At 42.4% G+C, this 27600-nt stretch overlaps 1 protein-coding gene across 1 annotated transcript; it reads left to right on the forward strand.

Annotated features, from left to right (window-relative positions):
- The first annotated feature begins 1035 nt into the window (after positions 1-1035).
- Positions 1036-26863, forward strand: FAM180A (family with sequence similarity 180 member A). The gene is made up of 3 exons (XM_064420915.1): positions 1036-1932; positions 23500-23600; positions 23902-26863. Exons 1-3 carry the CDS (start codon positions 1857-1859, stop codon positions 24241-24243), a joined length of 519 nt encoding a protein of 172 aa, XP_064276985.1. The 5' UTR covers positions 1036-1856; the 3' UTR covers positions 24244-26863.
- The last annotated feature ends 737 nt before the right edge of the window (positions 26864-27600 follow it).

Consider the following 27600-nt stretch of genomic DNA (forward strand, 5'->3'; position numbering starts at 1 on the left):
GTTCTCAGACCTTTCTGACATTAAGATCATCATTCTTGATGCACATCACTTCAGAACTGGGCAAGCTGATGACTGAATCTACCTCCTTCAAGAACAACTCATCCTATCCTAAGTGACCTGAACAAAGTACAAATAATCCTCTCTCTTTCTCTCTCCCCCTCTCTAGGGAGGATAGAACTCAAGTTTCCTCCAGCTCTGTAATTTCTGGACAGACACAGGAGTGAGCCCACACCTAAATTTAACCCTGCATTCAGACCCAGCCCTCATATGCTATGGTAACAGGAGTGTATCTAGAGAGAGCTGGTGAGCCACCCTCCACTTGAATTGCACCTTTTGTCATCTCCTTGGCATGTAAAATACTGTCTTGCATTCATGTGCTGCTCATGTGGGAGTAACCTGGGGCAGTCTGAGCATCGGAAAATCTGTACGTGTAGGAAAAGAAGTGGAATTGCCTTGAGCAAGACAACCTCATTTGACCCTCCTCCTTCCTTTACAGTTGGTGTTTCAGCTGGGACAGAGAGGAATGAGGGGACTGAGGCTAAGGCCAGATGCTGGCATCAGGCACACAGGAGCTGAACAGGTTTTCTCCATGCCTTCCTGCCAGTGCACATTAATCCTGAGCCACAGTGCCCTCTGTCATTCCAGCTCTTGATCCTTTGCCTTAATCCTTCTATTTATACCTTCTGTGCTGCAGTCTCCTTTCTTGTGTGCCAGTTTTACACCAGTATAAATTCATGGATGTCTGTGGATTTGTTACTGGCTTACTCTCATCCATAAAAAAAGGAGAATTAGACTCATCACTTCTAGGTACCAAACGGCATATCCCCTATCACTTGGGTTTGTAAATACTCCTTGTTTTCCTATTTTTCATCAGTTTGTTCCAACACACATCAGCCTGCTGTTATTTTGGTGCTGTATTCCCAAAATACTCCCCATGATGCTGCTGCTGAAGCTGTGTCAGGGACAGTAGATACCTGCAGCCTCCTCCATGCTGAGTCAGTCTGGGATAGACTCTCTCAGGGCTGTGTTCCTGGGCCCCAGCATCAGCCAGGAGATGTCTATCAGTAGCCTTTTATTTTTCTCAGCTTCAGCCTTTATTTTTCTCAGCTGAATGTGGAGACATTCAGCCTGGCTAACATAGACTGTCCTTAGGGTTGTTTTGTGTTCCTCAAAGTTCCATTGAGGAGAGCCAGTTAAAGATTTGGACTTTTCTGTTACCCATACTGGCCAAATGGAGGAGAAGGCCAGGACTTGTCTTGCCTAGAACTGAAATCTAAAGGCAGCGTGGTATGTTCTTAATAAAGCAGTGATTATATGAATCACAGTAGCAAAATGTTCTTGCAGAGCTCATGCCCCACTCCCTGACTGCAGTGTCTGAGGGCAGCTGTCCATCATTCCAGGGAAGGGATTTGCCTTGGACAGGGGTTAGTTAGTGTGTAGCCCCCTGTGTTACAGAGGAGTAGCTACAATTCCACAGTTTCTTTTAATGAAGTTACTTGTGGCTGTTTATTGGACGAAAATAAATTCCAACTGGCCCATATAACAAATGAAACTCAACTACAAAAATGTAATGATATTTATTCACCCAGCTGCCAGCAAACTCACATGCACTATGAGTCATTCCAGATGTGGATAAAAACAAAGTCTGTCTGTGAAAGTAAGTTTCCTGATCCCGAGGAGACTTGGTTTGGGAGAGGAGCTCTGCGCTGACTTCAGCTCTACTCAGAAGAACAGGCAGGTTCTTCTGCAAAGGGGGAGGGGGAGAGGAAAAGCCATTATTTATTCCTGAAAAGAAAGGAGCTGGGAAAATAAAAAAAGCTACTGTACAGCTAGGCATACGTATTTTAAAGAGAAGGATGCTTTGGAAGACTCTGGTGCTGCTGCTGTTCTATTACAGTGCTGATGCCACTGTGACCCACAGATGGAGCAGAGGTAAGATTTCAACCTGCAAAACTATTTAAGAGAAAAATTTGAGTTGTAGATTTGGTCTCAAATTATGTTGCATTATACATGTGTGTGTATATATATATATATATATATATATATATATATATACACACACACAATTATATTTTTTCCCCTCCAACTCTGGAATTTTTTTTCTCCGTTAAACAGGTCAGCTAAAAATATATAGATAAATAAAAAATACACATGAATAAGTGCAAAAAGGTAAAATGATATATGTATTCTATTATAACAAAAATATATAAAATAGCCCAAGAACCAGAATTACATTCTTGTACTTTTCCTGTTCTTCTTTCTAATTTTTCTCCTGCATTAACAAAAAACAATATAGCTTATGAAACTTTAAAGTGAAAGCTGTGCAGTCACAGGTGGCATAATCTGCTCTAGCAGGAAAATACCTGGCAATAGTAAAGCAAAGAATGCCTAGATTGTGCAAGGTGCCTGGGAATGCTGCTGCCCTGGCAGAGGAGCACAGGTAGCACAGAGGAAGTGACCTGGTGTGTTATCAGGCTTCAGCTGCCAATGTGACAATATGCTGCCGTGCCATATTTGTAATTTTTTTAAGTGTGACAGCAGCATATGGAATGTTTGGGGACTATTGGATGGCACTGGAGATGCTTGCTTCAAAGCTAATGATGATGTCCTTTCCCTTTTTTGGTTTTATTCTTTCCTCTGGTATTTGGCACTGGTTCAGGAGCTGCTGGAAGTGGAGAAAGGAAACACCTCCTAAAAGATTTCTTTGATTCTGATATTGAGATTCACAGACATTTAAAGGAACCAGAGTCTGCTAAAAAAATAGAGCATTTAAATGCCTCCCTCCCTATTTCAGTCTCCTCATTGTAGCTGGTACCATTCCAGTCTGACATTTGGGTTTGGTTTTGATTTTGGTTTTGTAGGAGAGGGAATGGTTGAGGGAACTAATGAAGAGCTACACAATCCAGCTCAGGCTGCATAATTTTTCCTTACAATGCTTAATTATTCCTTTCAAAAATCCCTGTTAGTGGGAGCATACTGGCAGGGCTTTGACCTGGGACTCACCGTGGCAGCTTCTTTCCACAAACTTTTCTTTTTTCATCAGACTCTTGTCTGATATTGCATGAGTCATTGTACCTGCATGTACCTTACTTTTCTCTTCTGGTATAAGACTGGAAATAGCACCAATATTTGTCATCAGATCCTGTAATTCCGTAGGTAAGAATTTGTTGTTCCAGGAGTGACACAAAAATGTGAGAAAATCAGAACTATATCTTTATATATTAATTTTAAAAAACCCACAGCCCCACCCTTTGGAAGAATAATGTCACGTTGCCTAAGAAATGGAAAAAAAAAGTAAGAAAAAGAGTTCAATTTCATGTAATAATCACTATTCACTTTAAGGATGTTCTTCACTTTTGCTAACACACTTATTTTAATTACACAACGTCACAACACTAAAAGAAATTTATGCAACTATTAAAGTTCAATGTTAATCACCATGAATATTTAAAGAAAAACATCAGAACTCTATTGTGTCTTTTGGGAAAGCAGATTTTTTTTCAAGCTGGAAACTTTGGAGACTTCAGAGGGAAGAGAAAATTCATTCCCTGTTGTGATAAGGAGTTCAGTTGTCACTAATAGTGTGTGCAGGCATTTTCTGAGGAGGAAACCAGATTTCCACATCTACTGGGACTATTCTGCTCTAAAGATGTTTTAGAGGCACGACTCCTTCAGCAATAACTGCTTCAGTGAACCTCCACTCCCTTGTACTGTGTGTCAACCCAACCAAATCTGTACCTTGAGAGGGTCCAAGCACTGTCTTAATTTTTGAATTGCTTAGAAACCTAGCATGAAATTTGAGCAATGACACATTCTGCTGCACACTCAGAGCTCTTTCCCTCCCTCCCTCCCTCCCTCCCCAAATGACAACTGAGTCTTGTTTAGGTTAAACTTCAGTCATTTAAGTCTTATCTGAGTCCTGATTTGCGTTTTGCAGTGAAAAGGCAAAGACAGATCAGCATCTGGTCTGAGGGAAATGAAAGACAGATCTGTGTATCATCTCCATGTTGACTTGTCATCCAGATTGTTTACAAAACAGTAGGGCAAAGGTCTTGCTTTAATTGCCAGCAGTTGTTGTTTGCAGTAGAAATGAGCAGTCAATATTGTATACAACAATGTCTGGCTTTGACCATTTTTCCATGGGAAGCACTGGGGCAGCCTGGGATCCCCAGCCCTTGTAACCAGTCATTCAAGCTTTGGCTCAAGAAGAACTCGGACATGTGAAAAGATGAACACACTTGTGCTGACTGGGAACTCCCAAATCCCTTTTCCCTTTGCTTGGAAGCATCAATGAGTGGTGGGGGGGGAAGAAAAAAAAAAGCATTTCTGGCAGGAAAACAGAGGGCTTTATTCATTCCTTTTTCTTTTTAAACTGCCTCAGCCTTTTGCATTAAAAATCTCACACACACTTCTCAGCCTGCCTTGACTGAGCTGTGGACACTGGTCCAGAAGTCACAGGCAAAACTTACTCCCTAGGATGGGTGTGTTTAAAATAATAAAGAAAAGATCCTGAATGATGATGAAATAATTTTCTTGTCATCACCTCAAGTTTCCTTGAGCCTTTTTTAGGCTTGGCTGCATGGAAGTATCCTCTCGGATTTTGTGAACCTCCTGTCTAGGGAAAAAACGTAAAGAAAAAAGGAAATTAAAAGTCTCTACTGACTAAGTACTATTCCCTATGCAATGGCAGAAGTGAGGTTATATAAATTCTTCAAGTTCTAAATAAGAATTCCAGATCTTAAGAGATATTTCTTCTGAAGAAACCAAGGAACAAACAACAAAAAAAAGCAAAAAAAAAAAAAAAACAAAACAAAACAAAACAAAAAAAAAACCCAAAAAAAAAACCTTCCATGCAGCTATGGCAACCAGTGTCACTGCTTGCTGGTTGCTTCCATCAAACTTTGAGAAGTACCAATCCGCTGGAGAGCAGAAGCCAGTATTATGAGCATTACAAGAGTTGTCTGTTCCCTGAGGAGAAACCCTAAGGCAATCCTTACTAGCACATCTCGGCTGGCAAGAGTTTATTTGCTGTAAAGGCTGCCTGATTCTAATAAATGGGACACACAAACAGTAGCATTCTTGCTGTGCGTTTACTCAGGGTGGGAAGATGCAGATTTCTTATGGTTGTGGCTTTTGGACAGTGCAGGAGCAGCTGCAAGGGTGAGTTTACCCATCCGTGGAGGCTGGAAAAGGAAATGTTAAAAGATACAAAATAAGGTAGAATGCTTTTCACCCATCAGTGTCAAAAGGATATGTCAGCACCACAGAGGTCTCATGCTTTTGGGGAGTTTTTGTGCTGCTCCTTCTACACCTCAAAAGCATCACTACAGTCCCATCAGATCTATCTGGTCCATGTGCATCATTTTCTACCCAGTCTCTGGTGGCTGGTGAAAGTGAAATGGCTGTTTGAGAGCACCAGGGGAACAGTCTGCTCTCCTCAAAGGTTTTCTGCAGAAGGAGCTGCTTGAAAGGACAGAAGGTCCATCCTCTTTAATTTCCCCACAAGACTGCAGACTCTCAGTATTTGCTCTGGTGTGGTGGGAGCTCAGTTTGTGGGTTTGGTGGAGCAGCTGCTGTCTGAGCAACTTTGGCTGACTACTTCTGGTTGTGGACTGAGCAGGCTGTCAGCTCTCCAGTGCCAGGAGAGGGAAGACTGTTTAGAAGAGAAAGAGAGACTGGCTGTTGCTAGAAAGCCAGCCAGTACTTTTGTAAGGAAGCACTGTTTAATATGTTCTAATCTCTGTGGTCATTTGGTTGCTGGTGATCTCTGCTGTGTGTGCAAAGATCAAGTGCCCCAGAAATTAGAGCATGCCCTTTATCCCCACTCCTTTTCATCCTATTTCCCTCTCTTCCCTGCTGCATCTCATATTGCACCTCTACAGCCAGGCACTCCCTGCTTGAGCAGCTTCTGGGATTCCACCCCAGCAGTAACTCTTGGGTGACTCTTTTGGCTTGGAGAGCATGAGCAAAGGGAATGTGGCCTGAACTTTTTTTTTTTTTTAAATTGTAACAAAAATGGTCAAACACATACACATTTAGGTACCAAGTGGTCCTTCAGTAAACCAGGTTATGGTCTGTGTTATTTGATATGTGACAAGGTTTCCAGAGATCTGGTCCAAGTGTAAAAAGAGGTTACATCATCTGGTCCAGCTAACAGAAATTTTTAAATTGTAGCATCTATCCAAATTCTTTTAATTTCTATAAATTTCTCTTCATTTCTATGAAGACTTTGTTATCCAATTCTTAAAATGTGCAGTGCAAATGATAGAGATGAAATGCTAAGGAACAGCACCAACACTGTCTAGGCCTGGATGTGAAAAGAACATTACTTCTTATAAGGAAAATGCAATATTTCCCTTTCCTCTGGCTCTCGTGATCACTTGGAAGACTGCCTCAATTGCCCCAACTTTCCTGCTTGTTGGGCCCATTCCAACAACCTCACTGGAGCTGCAAAAGGCAATGGATCTCCTGCAGAAGTTTTTCCCACCTACCCAGAGTTTGTTCCATGAGTCTGACCAGTTCCTGGGAATGCATGTTGGTGGGCTGGAATCCCCTGATGCAAATAATTTCTACACAAAATATTGCAACTCTGTCTGTAAGGAGATGAAGGCATCTCCTAAAGAAGGTCTGGAGAGAGATTAGTTATTAGTAAAGCCGCTTGGTTTTGCAAAGGTAGCTGAAATATCACAGTCTCTGAACGGATTTTAACCATGGTAGGATAAATATGCAGTAAGGCAGGGCTGTGACTATAATCAAAATCCATTCTAGTGTGTTCTGATTCCCCAAATGCTCCTTTAGGGCCAGACTTAATTAATTTAACCTGCATGGAGGATGATCCCTGAATCAGAATTCACCTGAACCTGAAAGACATGCAAAGGATGCTTAAAAAAAATAAATAAATCAAAGTTTCCAATCTCTTCTAAGGCAAAGATGCTAAACTCTGATGAGATCAGAGGGAAGATAGAATATGGAAGTTTTCACATTTTAGTTTAGATCACAGATGGATTTTGTACTCTTTAAAAGCAGTCATGCTGTTAGGAAGGAAGGATCTAAGTGATTCTGAGACTTTATTCACCACAGGAAGCAGCCAAAAAATGGCTAGAGCTTACTGCTCACACAGTAAAAGTTAAAAAGAGACAGGAACTAGACAATTTTGAGGAAACCCGAGTAAACAACAAGAGGAAGACACAAGAAGTAAAGCTGTTTTCTCTTTGATACATCCTAGACCAAATGAGATCTATTTGCTGAAAGTGGCACCTGTAGAATATTCCTGGTGATCCCAGTTCCATCCCAGCACTGAGGACTACCAAATCAGTTAGACATTTGCTGCCACCTTGGTCATCTTTCTCAGAATCCCTGCATGCTGCAGTGTCACATCCATTTGCCCCAGTTCCAGGGATATGGATCAGTTTGCACAAAGGTCCTCCTGCCCCAGCAAAGCTCATCTGGGAAGCACCTCCTGCCTTTTAAGCCCCTCCTTCCACTTTCACCTGGAAATAGCTCCCTTCACCTCACCCCTAACAACCATCTCACTGCTCTTAGTGCCTGTTCACCAGGCAGCGTTCTCTTCCAGAGGTGAGGCAGCTCTGTGATGAGTGAAACAACTCGTGCAAAGACTGTAAAACACTGTGAGTCCCCTCCTGGTTACCTTAACTGCTGGGCCCAGACGCCTCAGTGGTACCTGGCATTATGCAATACACATAATTATGCAACACATGGAATAAAAAAGAATCTGTCCTTCTCCAGAGAACTTTCAGTGTAATTAAGGAGAGGAAATATTAGCATGCTTTTTTGTTGTGAGGCACAGAGTCATTAAATACCTCGCCCCAGGATGGTTGTGTGTGTATATAGTCCTGTGTGTTGTTAATAGCTGTGGTTATTTTATTTTTTAATTCTGTTTCTGAAGCATAAAATGCTTTTTCTTGTTTTCCTGGGGTAAATCATGCCAAATTCAGCAGGAGTGTAATGACTTCTCACGCAGAAGGGAATCCTGTCAGAAGCACTGAATGGTACAATCGAATTGAAAGGGAAGTCAGCAGGCCTTAATGAACATCATCAGGCTGCAGAGGCTCTGATTATTCGGCTGGTGACAGGCAAGATGTAAACTGCTGCGGTAAAGAACCGAGTGGGGCAGCAATTAACTCTGCAGCAGTGCCTGTGCCCGGGTTCAAGGCAGGACAGGACCACAGGGCAAGCCCAGGAGGAGAAACTGGTGATTGCCCACAGGCACAGCCAGGGCTCTGTGAGTCTCCCTGCAGCCCAGTGGCTCTGCTGAGGGGAGCTGAGTCCATCCAAGATGCAGAGAAGCCAGCTGGGTACATGGACCTGGCTGCAGCAAAACAGGGAGCTGTGTGAGTGTCGGGGTTTGAAGAGCACAAACCTCGCCCTTGCTTTAACTTCAAAAGCACTTCAATGTGCAAACCAGCATGACAAAAGTCAACAGTAGTTTTTCTGCTCTCAGGAGCAAGGCCACAATTTATTATCTGAAATTTTGTTTCCTTGCTTTTTAAAAATCTTCCAGCCCAAATCAGGTATTTGTTATTTAAAGAGTTTTTCAGCAAAATGGCACTGGCATGGGGGAAGGTGATGCAGGATCAGCTGTACAGAGAGCAGATGCGGGCAAGCAGAGGGGGAAATGTATCAAAGCATCATTAAAAGGAAAAAAAAAGGCAACTTGAGAATAAACTGCAAATGACACTTGTTATTTAACACAAACCAAAAACCCCAATGGGACTGTTATCTCTGGGGTTTTCCCCCTAACTGGAAGGGAAGAAAGTCAATGCAGGGATCCTGTATGTCTCTGTTGTGCCTGACTCTCATTACACACAAATCCTGTTTAATTTGCGAATTGCAATGGCAGCTTTGTGATAGATCCCCTACAGCATGCTTGCTCATTCAGGTACATTAAACCAGCCCAGATCTGCAGCACAGGCTGTGGTGCTCCCGTGCCTGCTCAGTGACCAGTCCTCAGCCCGTAGCCCCCTTTCCCCTCCCTGAGGAGCTCCAGGCTGCAGCAATAGCCTGTCTGCACTTCTCTCCTGTCACAGTGCTTGTTACAGCACAGCCTGAGTGTCGGGCTGGAGGCTGAGTGGGAGGAGAAGAGAAGCAAAGTTAAAAAAGCTCCACTACTCCCAGTTTCCACAAACATTCCTTTCCTCTGGTGAAAGCATATGCGAGGCCTTTCCTGGCCCAGTTTGCTGGTTAGGTTTGGCAGCCCCTCAGTTCCCCTGAGAGCAGCCTGCATACCACTGGTCCTCTGGAAATTCCTCCCTGGCCACAGGGAAGCAGGTCACCAGCCAGGAGCCAGGCTCCAAACCACTGAGTCTCCCTCTGCTCAGGAGGAGCCAGGTGGGTAGCTGAAAAAAGATGCTGAGAAAGGGAAAAATAAGCTGTTGAGCGCTCAGAGGTTATTTGGGAGGAAATGGGACAGTGGAAGGACAATGCTGTGCTTCAGTCTCACGTTGGTGACCCAAACTCACAGGGTCTTCTGTGACACCTGCCTGGCCCCTGGCACCCTGGCAGGGCACAGGGGAAGCAGGACACTTCAGACAGGTTCTGCATAATTGTAAAGAGAGCAAGCTGCACTGGTCTGGATGTAGATATCTTCTGCAAGCCAGGACATCAGGATTTAATCATCTCCATCCATTTGGCAGGTGGTGGTGTGCCACAAAAATTACCTTGATGTTTCTGATCTCTTCTCTGTCTTGGGAAGAGTAGAGACTTTCCAATCTGGCAGGGATCATTTGAGCCACAAAGAGGGAGACAGAGACAAAGGACAGATATGCTGAGAAAGAAAAGGGTGGAGGTAAAAATGAAAATGGTGTAAAGGACAGGAATAATGAAGATAAAGGAAAGGTGCAAGGAGAGAGAAAATATATAAATATGGATGGGAACTATTAAAGTGCACCACATCAAGATTAGAGTAGCATTGTCTCCTTTGTCAGCACGGTATGCATCCTCACTTGAACCCACACTTCAGCAGATGCCCATCTGGCACAGCTGGTCTCCATCTTACCCATCTGCCTCTCAGGCTCTTGGAATGGTTGCTTTCCTTTGGAGCTTGCCTCTGCCTTTTTCTCATGTAAGCAAGACTCAAGTTTGCTTCTAGTCCCCAACAGACTCTCATTCTACCAGGATACCGAGAGCTTCCAGTCTGGGCAATTGACCTCTAGTCACAGTATAAAAATTAAAGTTGCTGCTACTGAATCATCACTTTTTTTTCTTCACTTTTTTTAGCCCCTCCCTTTGATCTTCTACACTATGTAGGCAAAAAGAGTCTTGCCACTGCCCAAGAAACAGCCTGGTTTTATTCCACAGAAGCTGCGGGAATCTTGCAGTTTTACAGGACTGTGGAGCTGCAGCATTTCCCATTAACATCAGTCATAAGAAATAGCACCACAACTGCACAAGTCCTTGTAGGTCCCTATCAGTCCCCGGAGGGATGGATCAAGTTTTGAAAGGCCTCAGTTTCCTCCCCAGTTTTCATAATGCTCACAGCCATGACATTACTTTTTTGTTTATGCTTGGCTCTGAAGAAACACAAAGTGTTTATTGAATTTATTTATTAAGCACAGATTTTATGTCTCAGAGAAGTGTTCATGTTTTAAGCCCTCTTTTAAAATAAAAGACATTTAAAACATGCTTCATTTTTTATTTATGTAATTATTCATGGCTTGGCACTGAACAAACTCCATTTCCAGTTAAACATTACTTGTGGACCTCCTAATATAGTACAGCATGTGTTGAGTGAAACCATCTATTTTTCATAGTTGCAGCAACTTCTGTTTTCCTAGATTACCATGCCAATTTGGCAGAAAGTTTTGGAAGGTAATAGTCTAATGATAAAAATGTATACACTACTTGTTCTGCTGCTTTATACTGCCAGGTTTTTGATAAACAGAACTCAAAGTGGCTGTCCTACCTTGACTTGTACTTAGCAAACATAAAGTTCAGTTGGGTCCTCACAAAGGAATGAGGATATAAAAGTATCCAAAGATTTTTCCACACTCGGTTATCCCACAGCAGGAATCAGATGCAATCAGCAAAAATTAGATCTACCAGCCTCAGTTAGGCCCAAGTGGCAGGGGACACTGTGTGTCTGCGCTGTTGGGCTCTCCAGCAGGAGAGGATGATGATGATGATGATGATGATGATGATGATGATGATGATGATGATGATGATGATGATGATGATGTGGCCCTGTTGACACACAGAACATCTGGGAGAAGCCAGGGTGAAATGCATGGGCACATCATTTCACAGCATCTGATCTCTCCCTAAAACCATCCTGCTGTTCTGAGGGAAGACAGCAGCCACTTGGCTGAGGCCTGGGCACTGCTGCATTGTAGGGATGGAGGGAATCCTGCAGGAAGGCAGAAAGCAGGATATGTTTAGCAGAGGGACTGAGAGAGATGGGGCAGTCACACAGGCTGGGGAATCACTATAGGACACGACACAGCACGATGCAGACACGCTGTTGCTTTCAAGGCAGGAAAAAGGCAAGTTTATTTTCTGACTCCAACATTTATAGATTTCCAAAGGTGACAGTGGATTGGAGGGTAAAAGTGCCACCTCTCCAGGGACACTGGACAAACCAACAGTCCATCAAGCTTCTCCTCCTCCATAAAAGAATGCAAAACAATAAGTTGTTTACAGAAAGTGTGTGAGAAAGTTTGGTACAAGAATGCAAACATCAGAAGGCTTAGAAAATCTTAAAAAGTCAGGGCGACAGAGTAGTGTTGCCATGGTGCTGCATTTTCCATGTTCACAGCAGGGGAGTGCTGTGGGCTTCAGCTGATGAAGTCTGGTTTTGAATAATCTGTAAATACCTAAGTGTTAGGGATACCATAACAAATTGCATTTCCCTAGAAAGATGCTCCTTTTCTAGCCAGAAGCTGTATTTTGGGAGGAGGCTGCTGGACACTTGCTGGGAATTTCTGGATACCCTTCAAGCCCTGCATGACTAACTGCATGTGCCACAGCCCATCAATCCATCACGCACCCAGCTCTGTCAGCCCCACTCCCTGTGCGTGCTGCTCACAGCCAGTGTGCTCCAGCCAAAGTGAATGCCAGAGCTGAAAAACATCTGCACTTAGATCCTCCAAAGGAACACAGAGGGACTCTGAAGTAAAATATCACCATCGAGGCAGAGAGCTCAGTTTCTACTTGCACAAATTTGGCGGTGTAACCAACTTGTCACGTGTCTTAATTACCCTCTTTCTATTCTCATGATCAAAGATGGAAATGCGTGTCATGCCCAGCTGGCTTTTCACACCCACTTGTGATGTTCCCCCAGGAACTTTTCCCTCCTGGCTGAATTCATGCTACTAACCATGATATATCCTCTGCTGGACCTGAGGGTGGAGGTCATCACCCCCTGGATGTCTGCCCACTGAGGTGGAAAAGAGTGCCAGTCCTTCCCATTGCATTTCCAGCTGGGAGCAAACTGTGCTTTACTGAGCTGTTTCCAAAGCCCAGTGCATTTCCCTATGAGTGCTTTTGCTGACAAATTAACACATGTATTATTCAGACAAAGTTATAAATCACCTTCTGAGCATTCCTTTCACAAGAAACCAGCATGCTCATGGCAGCCTGTCCCTGTAACCCACTGCAGTGGTTAACAGCTACTAATCCAAGGAGCTCAGCCATGACAAGCTAGTTTTCATTCTCCTTCATCCATCCTTAATCCTTGGCACTCAGAGGTCAAAGTAGAACTTAAAGATTACTGGGGCTAGCATTTGGAATTGCAAATAAAGAGACAAGTAGTCCCTGCCTTGTTTTGTGGCCATACTAAATGTCAGTCTACCCCTACAAATGACCTCTGTGTTCCAGCATCTCAGGCAATGATTACCCTAACTTGACAAAAGGAAATCATACAAAGATGATGTAAGATGTGTATCAATCACATATTCATAACCAGATGGTGTCTATAAGCTTACCTGGGAGGTCACCATCACTAAAAAGCAGAGGAAGATCTGTCACGCAGATATATCACATGCTGAAGTCCAGCTTCGGCAAGGAGTGATTCTGTAGGCCAAAGCAACAGACAGCAGATGGACCAGAAGATTTTTCTCTAGCAGGATGTAACCCATACACCAGCAAGACCTTGCTAAGCAAGCTCATTTCATTATGCAAGTTTCAGAGTCTCTGAGCTAGCAAGGAGAAAGCCCAAATGGAAAATCAACAGGATGAGATTTACGATGAGTATCACAGCATCTTAATTAAAGTGCTTCTCCACAATAACAATGCCTTCACACACAGTCCTCACACACAGAGGAGTTAAACCAAGGAACTGACTCCCAGCTGGTTTCAGTCAGCAGCGTGTTAAAGGGTTTCGTGGAAATCAGGCCTTCCTCCCTTTCTCTGAATTTATTCATGCTAAATTTAGAAGATGAGGTCATTTTTTCCTTAAACACTTCCATTACTTTCCCATAAGCCAAAATCAATTTTACAAGTTCAGTTCAAATGGCTCCAGAAGAGGGTGTACATTAAGGAAGAAGAGCACTGAATCAAATATATGTAACAAATTGGCAAGGAGCCACTGGGAGATGGCACCTGTAGGGGCAGGCTCTGCAACAGTGAAAGAGGTTGAGAAAGGTTTTGAATTTCCATCAACTTCAGGCACAGCTGTCAGCATTTTTTGCCTTTCAGGTCTCTCTCCTCAGGAAATAGGATATTTCGGTTATTCTGTTGGCTGTAAGAATTCTGTAACCCTGACTCTACCATTCTTGTCCCCTCTGTGATGCCAAGTGTGTGTTTCACAGCACAGGGTTCTCTGTGGCCTGGCTGCCAGGAGAGCAGCTTCACAGAGCTGGTGGTGCCAGCTCAGGTTATCTGAGGATCTCACCTTCAGCAGCCTTTAACAATTTGCAACATTCCAAGTTTTAGCAAAGCTTTCTGTATTTCATGATGAATCCAGTTGTACGTCAGTCTCAGCTTTATTTCAGCAGATCTTGAAACGTGAAAGATCTCAAAATAGACAGGTTTTAGGAGGAAATAGGAATAGGAATAAGAGTAGACAGGTTTTAATTTGGAGTAACAATGAAGACTGGAAAAATGTCAGCTTTGTAAAATGGAAATCCCATATGTATGTTTGTGAAATGGGGGATGCAGCTATAAACCCAGCCCATTTTAATTCATCCTTTATATTCCTATGCAATGTTTATGGCAATATCACCAAGACTGCCTTGGCCCAGCATCGCATTTGCACACATTGAATTCCACTGATCAGGTTTAGTGGAGGATTATATTTGAGCTTCACTAATATTTCAATACTATTTCCACAGAGATGCGGATATTAAGGGGGCCCAGACATGCACACAGGTGTGTACTTGACAGAATAGATATCTTCCTATGCTGATCCTCACTCACCTCTCCAGGAGAAACATGTGTTTGCCCTGACTCTCACCAGGGATACAGCCCAGCTTTCCATCCTTCATGTTCTTCTTAAGTAACAAAGCAGTTGTAGCAGTCCAATTCAGACACAAACCTAAATCCATCTTCAGGTCTTGAGTCCCTTTCTCAGACTTCTTACCTTTATTGACACTACTAGAAATCATACAATGACTTGAAAAGGCTTTGCCTCAAAAAATAACACTTTTTTTTACAAAAAGGACGCAGTACCCCTATTCTTTTTGTTTTCTGGGCAAGGCTGATTTATCCTCTTTCTCATCCAGCACATATTCATGTCATTAAGAAAACCCCAGCAGGTGCACTGACATTTGGAGCTCAATGAACAGCTGGAAAGGCAGCTGGGGTTTCCCTGCTTTTGAAGAGCAAGTGAAATCCCAAAGCTGAGGAAGCAGAAAACTGGTATTTATGTATTCACTTCCTAACAATTTATTTCAATTTGGATGGGGATCTGAAGAAAAAGGGAAGACATTTCTGGTTGTTTCCAATTGAAATGAGAAGATATGGTCAGTGTAATGTTTATTTCTCCTCAGTTCTGAGCTGTGATATTCATACTTAGTGAGGATGAGGAGTACCTTGTTGTTTCATGTGTTTGAGCAGTTCATACATGAGTAAAATAATAATAGTTGGCAGTCAGATCAGAGATTGCTCCTACACCCACTGTCAGACACTTGAATGTATTTGCCAGTTGAAACCATTCACAGGTGGCTTAAGTGAATAATTCCAGGGTCCCTGGCATTTTTGAGCTGTCATGTAATAATGAAATAAAAATTCATACTACTCCCTGCTAGGTCTGTGGTTCAAACTGGACCTTTGATTCTTTTCTCTTCATCCAGTCTGGGAAAAAATTTAACATATTCTTTCTGCCAGTTGAATTTCCTCTGTTAAAAGCTCAGTGGGGTGTATGTATAGAAGGGGAAGAAGAGTTTGGCAGCTGATGGTCCTGCAGCCAACCCTCTCTAGCAGGAGCAATGGCTACCCTTGTTGAGGTGGCCATCATCAACAAAAAATGGATCTTCTCTATCTGATGGTTAGATCAAGGGTGTGAAGGCATGAGGAAGGGCTTCTGCTTTTCCTCCCAGGGCTGATTTTCATCCTGAGGTCATCTGAGGACTTGAATCATCACCAGCTACACCAATTGCAGTTAGAACTCAACTGCACTGGGAGTTTCTCACACATAGAAATGCTGCTGGTGTAGCAGATGTGTTGTGAAGTGGGACTAGCACTTTGTTTGCTTTTTCTCTTCATTGACAGCCAGAGAGATTCCTGGCTTAGCTGCCTGTGTGGCCACACAAAGCAGTGTTTTTTGTGGCACCAAGGGAAGGAGGGAGCGCCGGGCAGGAGCGGCCCCTTGCAGCTACAGCTCCATTAGGTCAGGCTCAGCAAAACTCTGGCCATACTGCCACCTGTGCCTGCCAAGACACAAAGGGAACCCAGCCATTCTTAGCTACTGAGTGAATGCCTTTTCTGGGTGCCCAGTGACTCAGGTCTGAGGAAATGCATACGTGGGAGGTGGTGCAAGGCTTGAGCCCACTCCTTTGGGCCCTTCGATGTTGATATAAAAAGGGCAGAGATCTGGTGAGAGCTATTTTGTGTTCAAGGGCTTTCCTTCCAGAGCAGCAATAGCACCATGCAGGAAGCCCTTGGGGCTGCTGTAGTCCTTCCTTCCTTCCTTCCTTCCTTCCTTCCTTCCTTCCTTCCTTCCTTCCTTCCTTCCTTCCTTCCTTCCTTCCTTCCTTCCTTCCTTCCTTCCTTCCTTCCTTCCTTCCTTCCTTCCTTCCTTCCTTCCTTCCTTCCTTCCTTCCTTCCTTCCTTCCTTCCTTCCTTCCTTCCTTCCTTCCTTCCTTCCTTCCTTCCTTCCTTCCTTCCTTCCTTCCTTCCTTCCTTCCTTCCTTCCTTCCTTCCTTCCTTCCTTCCTTCCTTCCTTCCTTCCTTCCTCCCTCCCTCCCTCCCTCCCTCCCTCCCTCCCTTCCTCCCTTCCTCCCTTCCTCCCTTCCTTCCCCCCTCCCTCCCTCCTCTGCTACCTCCTGGGAGAAATGGAAGTAGATTGGAGCATCATTATATCCCTTTGCCTGTTCATTTGTAGGAAATGTGAAATAGGAAACTATTTCAAATGTGTTTAATTAGGACTGTTTGGTGTCTTTCCCTTGGATCAGAACCATTGTGAGCAACACAGACAGGGAAGGAGAGGTGGCTCTGCAATGAAGACAGGAACATAAAACATTTCCCATCTCTGCCTGAAATTAACTGTGTTACCACAATTATTTATTGCCTATGAGTTAAACCTGTGGAGCAGGGTTGATATTTCTTTCCTTTATTGCTACCCTTCACTTACAGAGTTTTTGCCATAGTCTGTTCCAGTTTGTTCTAATATAGCAGCAAACTGACAGATAAGAAAACAATATATTTCACTTCTTCTTTCCTTCAGTTTCTCTGGGTGCATTTTTTCTCTTCACACCTTCTGCAGCGACTTTACTCCAGCATATTAAAGGCTTCTCCTGGCTGACTGGAATGTTTTCTTATGAGCATAAATAATTCCAGGTGGGGACCCCTCCTTATCACACCAAGGGAAGAATAAATAACACATTATACATTGTTTCAGCCTGGGAACAGGTGAAAATGCTGCATAATGGAAATTCCATATGAGGGAATAAATTCTCAGACCATTTTAGTTGGTTGGTGCTCGTGATATCTTTGAAACCATTTCACTTAAGTCATGAATGTAAATATCCTCCACCTCTCACAAACACAGGTTCAGGCGAACCATTTTCTTCTTTAGCAATATCCATTTCTGCAAGCATAATGGTTTTTTGGTCTTTCTAATACACCTTTGCATTTCTAACTTGTGCCAAGTAGCTAGACAGGCTATTACCACTCTAGTTTTTTAATGGGAATTCTGTTGCACATTAATCTAATCTCACACATCTCAGGTCGTTTATGAAGGGCAGAAGTTTTATGTAGAAATGGGTTCTGTTTTATGCAACTGAGACACTCTTTCAGAATGTGTTTGTTTCTTTAAAAGGAGATAAATTAGTAAAATCTAACTTACTTTGAAAAAAACAGTATGTTGCAGTATGGAATTAAATACAATCTGCTATTAAATGTTTTAAAGTGTTTTTTTTTTTTTTTTTTCTTAAGAACAGTATTGCCTGTTGCCAACTTTTGTAGGGAGATCTACTTCCTACATCCTAATTAACAAAACTTTGCAAGACAAAGCTTTTCCTTTAACAATTTTTTTCTTAATAACTAAATATGATGCTAATGTCTATTCTCACTTGATTAATCAACAGCTATGAATTAAGTTTAGCCTTAGGAGCTAAGATAGCAAGGAAATGAACTGAGGGCAAAAAGAGGCACATTCTCTTGGTAGCTGCTTTTAAACATGTGCTAATTCATGTTGTTTTGTAATTAAAACGTTTTCTCCATCTCGCTGCTGTGTTCTCCTAAGGAGCATTGGGATTTAATCCCCCAATGATGGAGATTTAAATGTATCAATGTTGGATAAAAGTCTTTGCACTGCACTTGTTGTCACAGAAGCTACTTATGTCAATAACTGCAAATCCAGACACAAATCCAGAAGTTTCAGATGCTAAACTGTAGCGCTGCAGCATTTTGTCCTTGTCTTTCTAGGATTTTGTATGTGTTTCCCCCTGTTTTACTTCTCTTATTCTTCCTCCAAATCTCCAGTCTGTCAGTTTCTCCTGCCCTGGGACAAAGTGTTCAATGATTTCTCATATAGCAGTTTTGATACAGAAAAGCAAGAAGTGAAAGAGTGCAGCCAAAGCTCATGTTCTGCCCTGGCAACAGTTGCAGGACAGTGCAAACACCTTGCAGATGGTGAAGATGAATCCTTCTGGGGATGAGCCAAGAACAGGACAAGGAATAAAATGCATAAAACACATTAATACTTTAATAATCCTGCCCTTTTTGTGATTTACATTACCACTTCCACTGCCTGACACATCTGTCACAGGTTAACATCTCCCCCAAAAAGTGAAGCTTTTGACACCACTGCAGAATGGTAAAGGGTACCATTAGCCTGAGGCAAAAAATAGGGAATAGAGAATTGTTACTGCAGCAGTGAAGAAACTCAGCATGGACCCACCAAAGTGTCATTAGACAGAAATAAAATTCTTTATGTATAAAAGATACTTCTGGTTTGTGTGCAAGCCCTCAGAAGTAAGGTTATCAAAGAGAAGCACAAAACAAAAGCTTTTTTCAAGCGTATGCAAACTTTGACACTTGTGTCCTCTTCTCTTCTGCACAGCCTGGTCAAGGAGAGTTCAAACCTTTGCTTCCCACACACAGTTATAGAATCATCCAGAAAGAATGGGCCAGGTTGGGAGGGATCACAGTGGATCACTTGGTCCCACCTCTCTGCTCAAGCAGGGTCATCCCAGAGTACATGGCACGGGATGGTGTTCAGACTATTTTAAATATCTCCAGTGCAGGAGATTCCAAAACCCCTCTGGACAATCTGCTCCAGTGTTCAGTCGCCCACACAATAAAGAATCCTCTTGTGAGCATTTCAGGCATTTGCCCTAAAATCCAAAACAACAGCTTCTAGGAACTGCCCAGCAGTCTCTGCAACAAAATAGATTCAGTCAGCCTGGACCACTCACTATTTTTTGCATGGCATTAATTATAATGGCTAATGTATCTGCCTATACAATCACTTTATGGGCAGTGCTGAGGATTTTTTTTTTTCTTTGGCAAAAACTTGAATCCATCTTGAAGAATCAAATCCTTCAAATGAATTCCTTGTTCCTCTGCTCCTCCTGTCCTTCATGAAAGGTGTCCTTCTGAAGCAATGAGATAACTCTTTTCCATGCCTCTGATGGCAATCAAAATCATTCCTTCTGAGTCATAACCCCAATTAAACTGTTCATGCCCTAGAGCCCCGGGGAGCTGTACTTGCTTTGGAGCAATGGTCTGCACCAGTCCCAAACTGTGCTTCATACCTTTTCATAGGGGAAGAAAAGGGCAATGATGATGCACAAATAACAGAACTCCTGCAGCTATGCTCTGTGCTTATTGAGCAAACACATCACAGGAAGCATCTGGGAAATAATGAACAGATGCATGAACTGGAAAGCAAAACTAAACATCTGTACCCTCACCAATCAAACTGCAGGGAAAACCTGGGAGAAGATCACAAATATTTACCACACGGCTAATGAAGTGCAGAAGATTCTGGCAGAATCTCTTAAGAGAGATGAAAACATCTTTAAAATGAGGCTATTGTCAGCCTCAAATGTGATGTTTTGTTGAAGCCATAAAGATGCTTTAGCTAAGTGGTTAGAAGCAGGTCAATGAGTTGGCAAACATGGCTTTTTTTTTTTTTTTTTAAGAGCCTGGGTAGTCTTGAAGGAGAGTGGAATTTAGTTGACAGAGCAGTAGGAGACTGGATAGGCTCCTGTAGCAAGAAGAAAATGGAGATTTCTGTGCCAGTTCTGAAGGGCACTTTTAACCACCCCTTAGCAGGAGATGTGTGGGCTGCCTGCAGTCTCCAGGCAGAGGCAGTGGTGCACTCCAGGCACAGGATGAGGCCATGCAGGGCCAGGCAGGGAGGCCTGCAGGGGGTGGCTGTGCTCAGATGTGCTGCTCTCTCTGATCCACCTCTAGCCCTGAGCTCTGAGCAGGCAGCAAGGCAGAACTCCCAAGGCCCCTCTGGAGAAGGAATTTGGAAGAGGATGAGCATGGCAGTTATATATAGATATATAATAGAAAATGTTTTCAGTAAGGACAATGAAAAGCTTGTTTTTCCTAACTTGTCTCTGCAAATCATAAGTTTTTTGTTACATGACTGACCAACCCTTAGGACAGAAGCACCCATATCTACATTGGCGATGTCTCAACACATTTGTAAGAGAAATAAAAACAATAAATCAATTGGAGACTCTCCACTGACATCAAAGATCACTAGGCTGGGCTTTCACTGTCAATATTAATAGGGGATCTCTGCTGCTTAGATTTTCTTGGCTACTGCTAATGAAATGATTTGGCTGCAATATGAACATAAAATCATGCACATCACTCTGCATCTCCAGTTGCTTGAGGGCTTTACAGAGAAATCTCTCGGGAAAGAAATTTGTAAAGAGTTATAAACTCTTCTACTGTTCTTTGATGTCCCCAGACAACTCATGTCAGAGACGGAAGTAAATGCAGGAAGAAGTAAATTCAGCAAAAAAGCTTCAAGTGGAATTTGCAATTATCAAATGCAGAAACTGACTGAAAATCTTTCTGTATCTCAGCTTTTGTACTTAGCTGACACGTGTTAAGTCAGTACAATGAAAATCAGAGTGCTTGCTCCAAGTGTTCATACAGACTTGGATGAACTCATGAATTCATGGAGAGGACTATGGAAGGAGTGATGGTGAAAGGATTTGACTACTGAGCAGGAAGATGGCGAAAGGGAAGGACTGAATAAAATGCAGATCAGGAAAATCAGATAACCATGACAAATACAAATGAGCTCTGAAAGACTTTCTGAGTCTCTAAGAACTGTAACAAACTTTAATATGTTTTGGGAATGAGTTAATGAGACTAGGGAGTCAGTGCTACAGAGGCTGGCACGCTTCTGATACGCATAAAAATCCCTTCTCACTGCAGAGCTGCCCAAGCCCTTGTCCCTTTGAATCTCCTAACAAACCCTTCTTCTTTCTGAGGTGTTACTTGTGACTCAGCAAGTGGGCCAGTACTGAGTCAATAGCACGGCATTCATTTTTGTGTGAGTCCTTTGCTGAGGCTTTTCTGGGTGAGTGGTGACGGGCTGAAGCTGGTGGTTCCCAGCTCAGCTCCATGGTGGGAATCTCTGCTTGGATTGAAGCTTAAATGCAATCAGTGTGATGACAAGAAGCATGACAGCACTGAAGCAAGATGCCACAGACACCTTTCCCATGGCTCAGGGGATATTTGAGATGTAAACCATCTGCAGATGTAGAGGTACTCCATGCTCTGAGGCTGTTTTCACCAAAAGGGCATGTAAAAGCTAATAGGTATAAAAATGAATAGTCATCATTATGGACTGGATTTCTGCCAGCTGCTAAGTAATTAGAGTTTTAATTGCCCAATAATAAAAGTTTTAATTACTCAGCAATTAGTGCTGAAGTTTCGAGTGCTTCACACGCACTCAGTTGCATCCTTGAATTGTCAAGAGCAAAAAATGGAGTAGTTCCAGTGTGCCTCAGCAAAGCTCTGAGCAAGAGAGGGAAACATCAGGGATGGAGCATCTGTGCCTGAAACCTATCCTAACTACTCTATCTAACTTCAGTATGTTTATTGTAATTCAACAAAATATTTTACCTTTTTCCTAGCTAACATAAAGACCCTTGTATCATCAAGTATGAATTTCTTCATACCTAGCATTATCGTGATTCATTTTCCATATGCAGGATAATAAAGGTCCTGAGGCTCTGGTTTCTCTCTTCTTGCTTTACTAGAATTTAAATATCATTAACAAGCCAAACTATAACAAAGTCAGCAGTTGCCAGTGGTGCAGGAAGCAGGGCTGCGTTTAGGGTACAGAGTGTGGAAGAAACTGTATATATATGATCTGCTTGGGTAACTCCAAAGAGGCAAATTGTCTGATGAGCCATGTAGTCAGAGAGTTGGGACAACTTTTCCATGAAATAATTACAGTTGCTCCAGCTTTTTTAAATTTTTTTTTAATGCCTACAAGAGAGAGCTTTAAATGATGTTCAGGTTTTTTACGGGCAACGTGCAAAATCCATCACAAGAACTTCGGCAAAACAAGACAAAATTGGTTTAGTAAAAATGTTTCAGGGGAAAAAAATCTGGTAGAGGAAGGGCAGATTGAAACCTTCCAAAAAATCCAAAGTAAGCTGCATTTTCTATTACGTGTTACTCATAGCTCTAAAAAAAAAAATCTTAATTTTGACAGGGTAATCATAATGCGTGTCAAAATTTGGGGGATTTGTTTCCTTTTTTTCTTAGACTGGTTTCCAAATTTATCTATTGGCAAGCAGCTAAAGTTGAGAAGTGAAGTTTATGGGAAACATACCAACAGTCACATAAGCACAAGTTAAAAAAATAAACCCTTCCTATTCCTAAATGGTAGAAAAAATCCAACAAATTCAAATTATGATTATCCAAACATCAAACAAAATAATATACAAATAATAATATACAAATAAAACATTGAACAGAGTTTTTTCCCTTCTACTCTGAAAGTAATTTAGACTTTTTAACAGTACATGGATGGTTTGTAACCTGGTTAATAACTCAAAGCATTTAGGTCTTCTCTAAAGCAGAATCAGATGTTTCCTATACCCTGGACTGTCCAGGTCACTGATTTCACAAATGCTCTACTTCACTGGGGTGCTGAGTTCAGGGACTGTACATATGTTTCCTGTCTTATTTCCCTGAGACAACGTCTGTAGTGCACTTCACAGTGGAGAACAGATACCTGATGGTAGCAGGCTCTTTTTTGTTCCAGTTATTACACTGCAAAGTATTAAAGTCACACTAAGCTGGGATTCACCTCACTGGATGTAGCTGCCTTGTCTAAGCTGGTAACAGGCTCAGTGAAGTGACACAGACATCTGGGTGAGTCACTCCTTCCAAGTGTAAATGCCCAGGACAGATGAGCTGGTTACTCTCTGGTCGATCTGTCTCTAATAAATAAGGAGAGATCAACTTTTAGGCAATTGAAACCAGGAGAAATGTAGACTCTCAGAAGCATGACAGTAGAAGAATGGACCACATAAAGTAGTTTTTGTTGAATATCAGTACTGATTTCCCCTTCCAGATCCAAGAAAAGGGCCTGTATTCCAGACAATGTTAATGCTGCAATTATTCCTTTCACCTCTGGTGGTGCAACTCAGAGTCCCAGACTTGGATAACAAAGCATCCTGTGTTAGGCACCCTATGGATCCAGCTAACCTCCATCCTTGGTAGATAGGGTCAAAGCAATCCCTGTCAGACATTTCATTTACAGTCAAAGACCATACTGTACAGTAAGACTTTGCAAGAGGCATTTTTTTACTTGATTCTATTGTTGAAAAGTGCTGCTTTTTGTCAGTGTTTGGCACTTTATGGAACCTCTCTTTTCCCATTGCTGTTTTCCAGCTGTGCTTTTCCCAGCTGCTCAGCGATTCAAGAGGTCCTCAGCTGCCTTCCTGAACCCAGTGTTACAAAACTCGCTGGAAGATGTGGTCCTGCTTTATGAGGTTCAGTATATGGTACCTTAAGTCTTAACTAAGACTGGGAGTACTGCCCATAATTGGGTTATCCATTATCTGGCTTTGTGTCCCTTTTTTTCATCCCAGCAGTAAAGCTGTGGCTATGTGATCGTGCACCAGAAAGGTGGGAACACATAGCAACTTTCTGTCCTTCCCCACCTCCAGACAGTGCAACTGTCTCCATCTGACAAAAATTAAAGACCCCAGAACATGTTGTTAATTCACATGTACTCTGTCTAGAGTCTCTTGGAGAAAATAAATAGCTTTCTGTGTTCTGATTTTGTACCAGTTTCTTTTAGCTGAGCTTGACATCGACAAAGGTCAGAGGATCTCCATCAAAGACGAGGAGCTGGCTTCCCTGAGGAAGGCTGCTGAGTTTGACACCATCTGCAACGAGATTATCCCCAAGAGCATCACAGAGATCCGCAGGCTGAGCAGCAGGCTGTCATCCTACCCGAGGGTCCTCAAGAAGGAAGACTTTGAAAGGACAGTGCTGACCATGGTCTACACGGCCTACAGAGCTGCTCAGTCCCAGGGGCACCAGAAAGACACTTGGGCTGAGTCCTTTGTCAATCTCTACAAAGCCCTGAAGAACGACTTGATGCTCCCATACAACAAACAGCCCTCTTAGTGGAAGGGGAGCAACAGATCAGCCAGCTGCTGTGGTTGGTGAAGGACACCTTGTAGCACGCCCACCACTTTATTCTGTAAAGAGTTTAATAGTCTGCTTCGTGAAAGATTGTTCGTTTTCTGGCTCCCTCTTGTGGAGCCTGCTTTCTAGTTCCATGCTAAATGGTGAAAAACCTCTTCAGTCCTGAGAATTCGGTTTTTGTGCTGGCTTGGAGGCACATTCTTTGACAGGAAAAGAAGGCAGTTTGGTGCACAGCTAGACAGTCCCTTTCAGTTTCAGGCAAACCCTTGATTCATCCTTTGGGTTTCCTATAAGCAATACATAAATGTACTGTTCTTATGCTCACATGCTGGTGTGTAAGTGCTGGAGAGGGCTGCTTTCCTAGCTGAGGAAACAAATTCATGCTTTGGCTGGCCAGTAAGAGAATATTACACAGAGATGAAGGCCCACTGTAAAAGGAAGAGGTTTCATAACTGTCAGCCTTCAGAAATTATGCCACATATTATCCATTCCAAATGTTCTCATAAATAAGCACCCTATGATTCACTTCATTTGGCTGAGCCAGTGTTTAATTCCAATAACATTTTCAGAAGACAAAGGGCATTGTGAAGACCAGCAGCAAACAATGCCTGTGAACGTATTCCCCCCTTCCTGGAGCTGTCCTCCCAAACAGTCTGCAGTGATTCTTTCATTATTTGCACATGACTTTGCTTCTGCTGCTTGTTTTTGTCCTCAGTGGAATCCAAGGCAAGACAAAAGCCCCATTTAATTTAATCATGACACATTTCTCCTGGTTCTGTCGCTTGAACGTAGGTCATCTAAACCTATGCTCTACAATCCCACTGAGGCAAAAGAGGAAGGTGCATTAAAACTTACCTGGTGCTGAATTTGGCACTGTGGCTCTTTTTTTTTTAGTAGTAAATTGTATATTCATTTCAGTATCCTTGTGTTTGTGTGTGTGTGTCTATGTTCATACATGTGTGTGCACATGAGTGCTGAGTACGTAGAAGAATCCCAAATTGTTCAGTCAGTGAACAATTGCATCTGACCACTTGGCAGAAAAGGCTATTTACCAATTCAGTGGTGCAAATTATGAATTTGGGACTAGCAAAGGAAAAACTGTAGAAATACTGCAACCAATTATAGTGAACTCCCAAAAAAGTAATGAACGGAAAATAGACACAAAATGGAGATCTGTTTTGTCAGAAGGATGACTAGCTATCAAAAATCCAGACTCTTCTAAATCAAACGCCCAATGTTTGTGCACAGGAGATACAAACTCTGTTTTTCTATTGATATTAGAGGTGCTTCTGCTTCTAGACCATGGGAAAATAGCTGAACATGTATTTCATCCTTTCATATCATCATTCTCTATTTTTTTATTGCATAATATATTAAGGATGCAGGTCCAAATCACAAATCCCCAAGACTAAAACTGACCTAAGGATTTCAGCCCAAGTTCTGAATCATGTTTAACTGTTTTTGCATCACTTGAGCAAAAGGAATTAATTCTTCTGTGTCCCTTAACAGGGGTACTTCAAGGATTGGAGCTGAAAAAATCCGCCCAGAAGCACAGCAAAGAGCACAGTGCAAGCAGTCAGAGCAGTGGGCTTGGCAAACACCTGTGGGAATGTGGAAGCACAGCAGCCTTGGGGCAGTCTGCCCATGGCATTAGCAGCTGGACAAAGGGCTTATAAAAGACAGACTCAGTTTTGTTTCCCCCAGGAGTTTCTGGATTTGTGCGTACGAGCATGCACGTTCATTTAGACACACAAATGTGTAAGTGCATTTTATACCTGAAGAATTTTGTTGGCCATCTTCAAAGCCTGTCTGGCAGATGGCAAAGGAAACTGCAAAGTTCAGGCACAGAGCTGTGGGCCGCAAATATCTCTGTCTCCTCTGCTTGCACACACAGAGCTCAGCACCCCCAAAGCAGCCTTGCTTTCCTGCCCACATGCCCTTTGATCCCTCAGCTTTAACACTCATGATCTGCTTGTGATTCCTTCCCCCCATGCTTTATAAACACATGAAGGGGAAATGCCACAGAGTGCAACACTGCCTTTCCAGCTCTGCTTCTTGGCTCCCTGAAACACCACTTGCTGGAGGGGCCTGGAACGAGGGCAATTAATAAATGCCTCATAGCCAGCTGCTCCAAGTCTGCAAAAATCACAAGAAAGAGAACTAGAGCAAATATTAATTGCTGTCTCAATAATCAGAGAAATACCTCCCAGCCATGCTCCTTGCCCCACAACAGGACTGCCCATCAGAGTTTACTAATAATAAAATATCCCATAAAAAGAATTACAGATAATTTTTAATATCTTATCATTCCCTATGGCATACATACCTTGTCATACTTACAAATTGGTAACTGAAACATTTATCTCCTCAACAGAAAATAGAGGTTTTATGAATTTGTTTCCCTCCTTCTTTTACTGTGTCTAATGTAAGAAAAAGATTTATTCCTTGGGAAAGTGCTTGGACTGCCCAGGTTAATTTAACAGAGACTCTCAATGTAATAATAAAAACATTCTACATAAAAGTCCTTGCCTTTGCATTGTATTGATTTCAGCAGTAGATTTACTATTTTACAACTTCAGCTTGAGTAATTGCTTACCTCAGACTGTGAAACTCTTCATGGGAGCAATGGCACCAGGGAGAAGAGGGAACAGCCCTTCTTTCTGAAGGAGATAAAAAACAGAAATGAGAGTGCCTCCTTTTTCCAGGATTCAGGTGGAAAGAAGCACTCTGCCTTCAGGGAAGTTCTGAGGGCTTAGGACACATTTCTGCCTCAGTATTGTGGTGTAGGTTGCTTTCTCCCTATCTCAGTTTTTGTCTTATCAATTTGGACTGAATCTTCTTTATGGGCAGTTCTTATATCACAGATTAGAAAACCATTGCCCCTAAATGGAACATTTTATCCACCCTTTGACCTTATGGATCATAAAAATATGAAATAAGATTATATATTTCCACTTAAAATAAAACAAATTTTCATTTTATGGACATTTTAGACCTTTTTTTTGTTATGTACTTAGTTTCTCTGAAACTATTAAAAAAAGAGATCCTGAGCTGTATTGGCCAGCCCAAAATCTTCACATGAACTATAGCTTATCTTCCAGATCTAGTTGTTATTTACCTGAAAGGTCTCATACTTTGAGAGTGTTACTTGATGGAAGTTTTGAGGTATAGAAATCTAAGATACAAGTATTAATTTCAGGGAGAATTCACCCTGCACATCAAACTCCTCTGCAAGGCTGCATTTGCCAGAGGAGTTTGATGTGCAGGATGAATTCTTCCTGAAATTAATACTTGTATCTTAGTTTTCTGGCAGAGGGCAGGCAAGCAAGTTTGGGG

This window comes from Passer domesticus, chromosome 5 (genome assembly GCF_036417665.1).
Source record: "Passer domesticus isolate bPasDom1 chromosome 5, bPasDom1.hap1, whole genome shotgun sequence".
In the NCBI taxonomy this organism is placed as follows: domain Eukaryota; kingdom Metazoa; phylum Chordata; class Aves; order Passeriformes; family Passeridae; genus Passer; species Passer domesticus.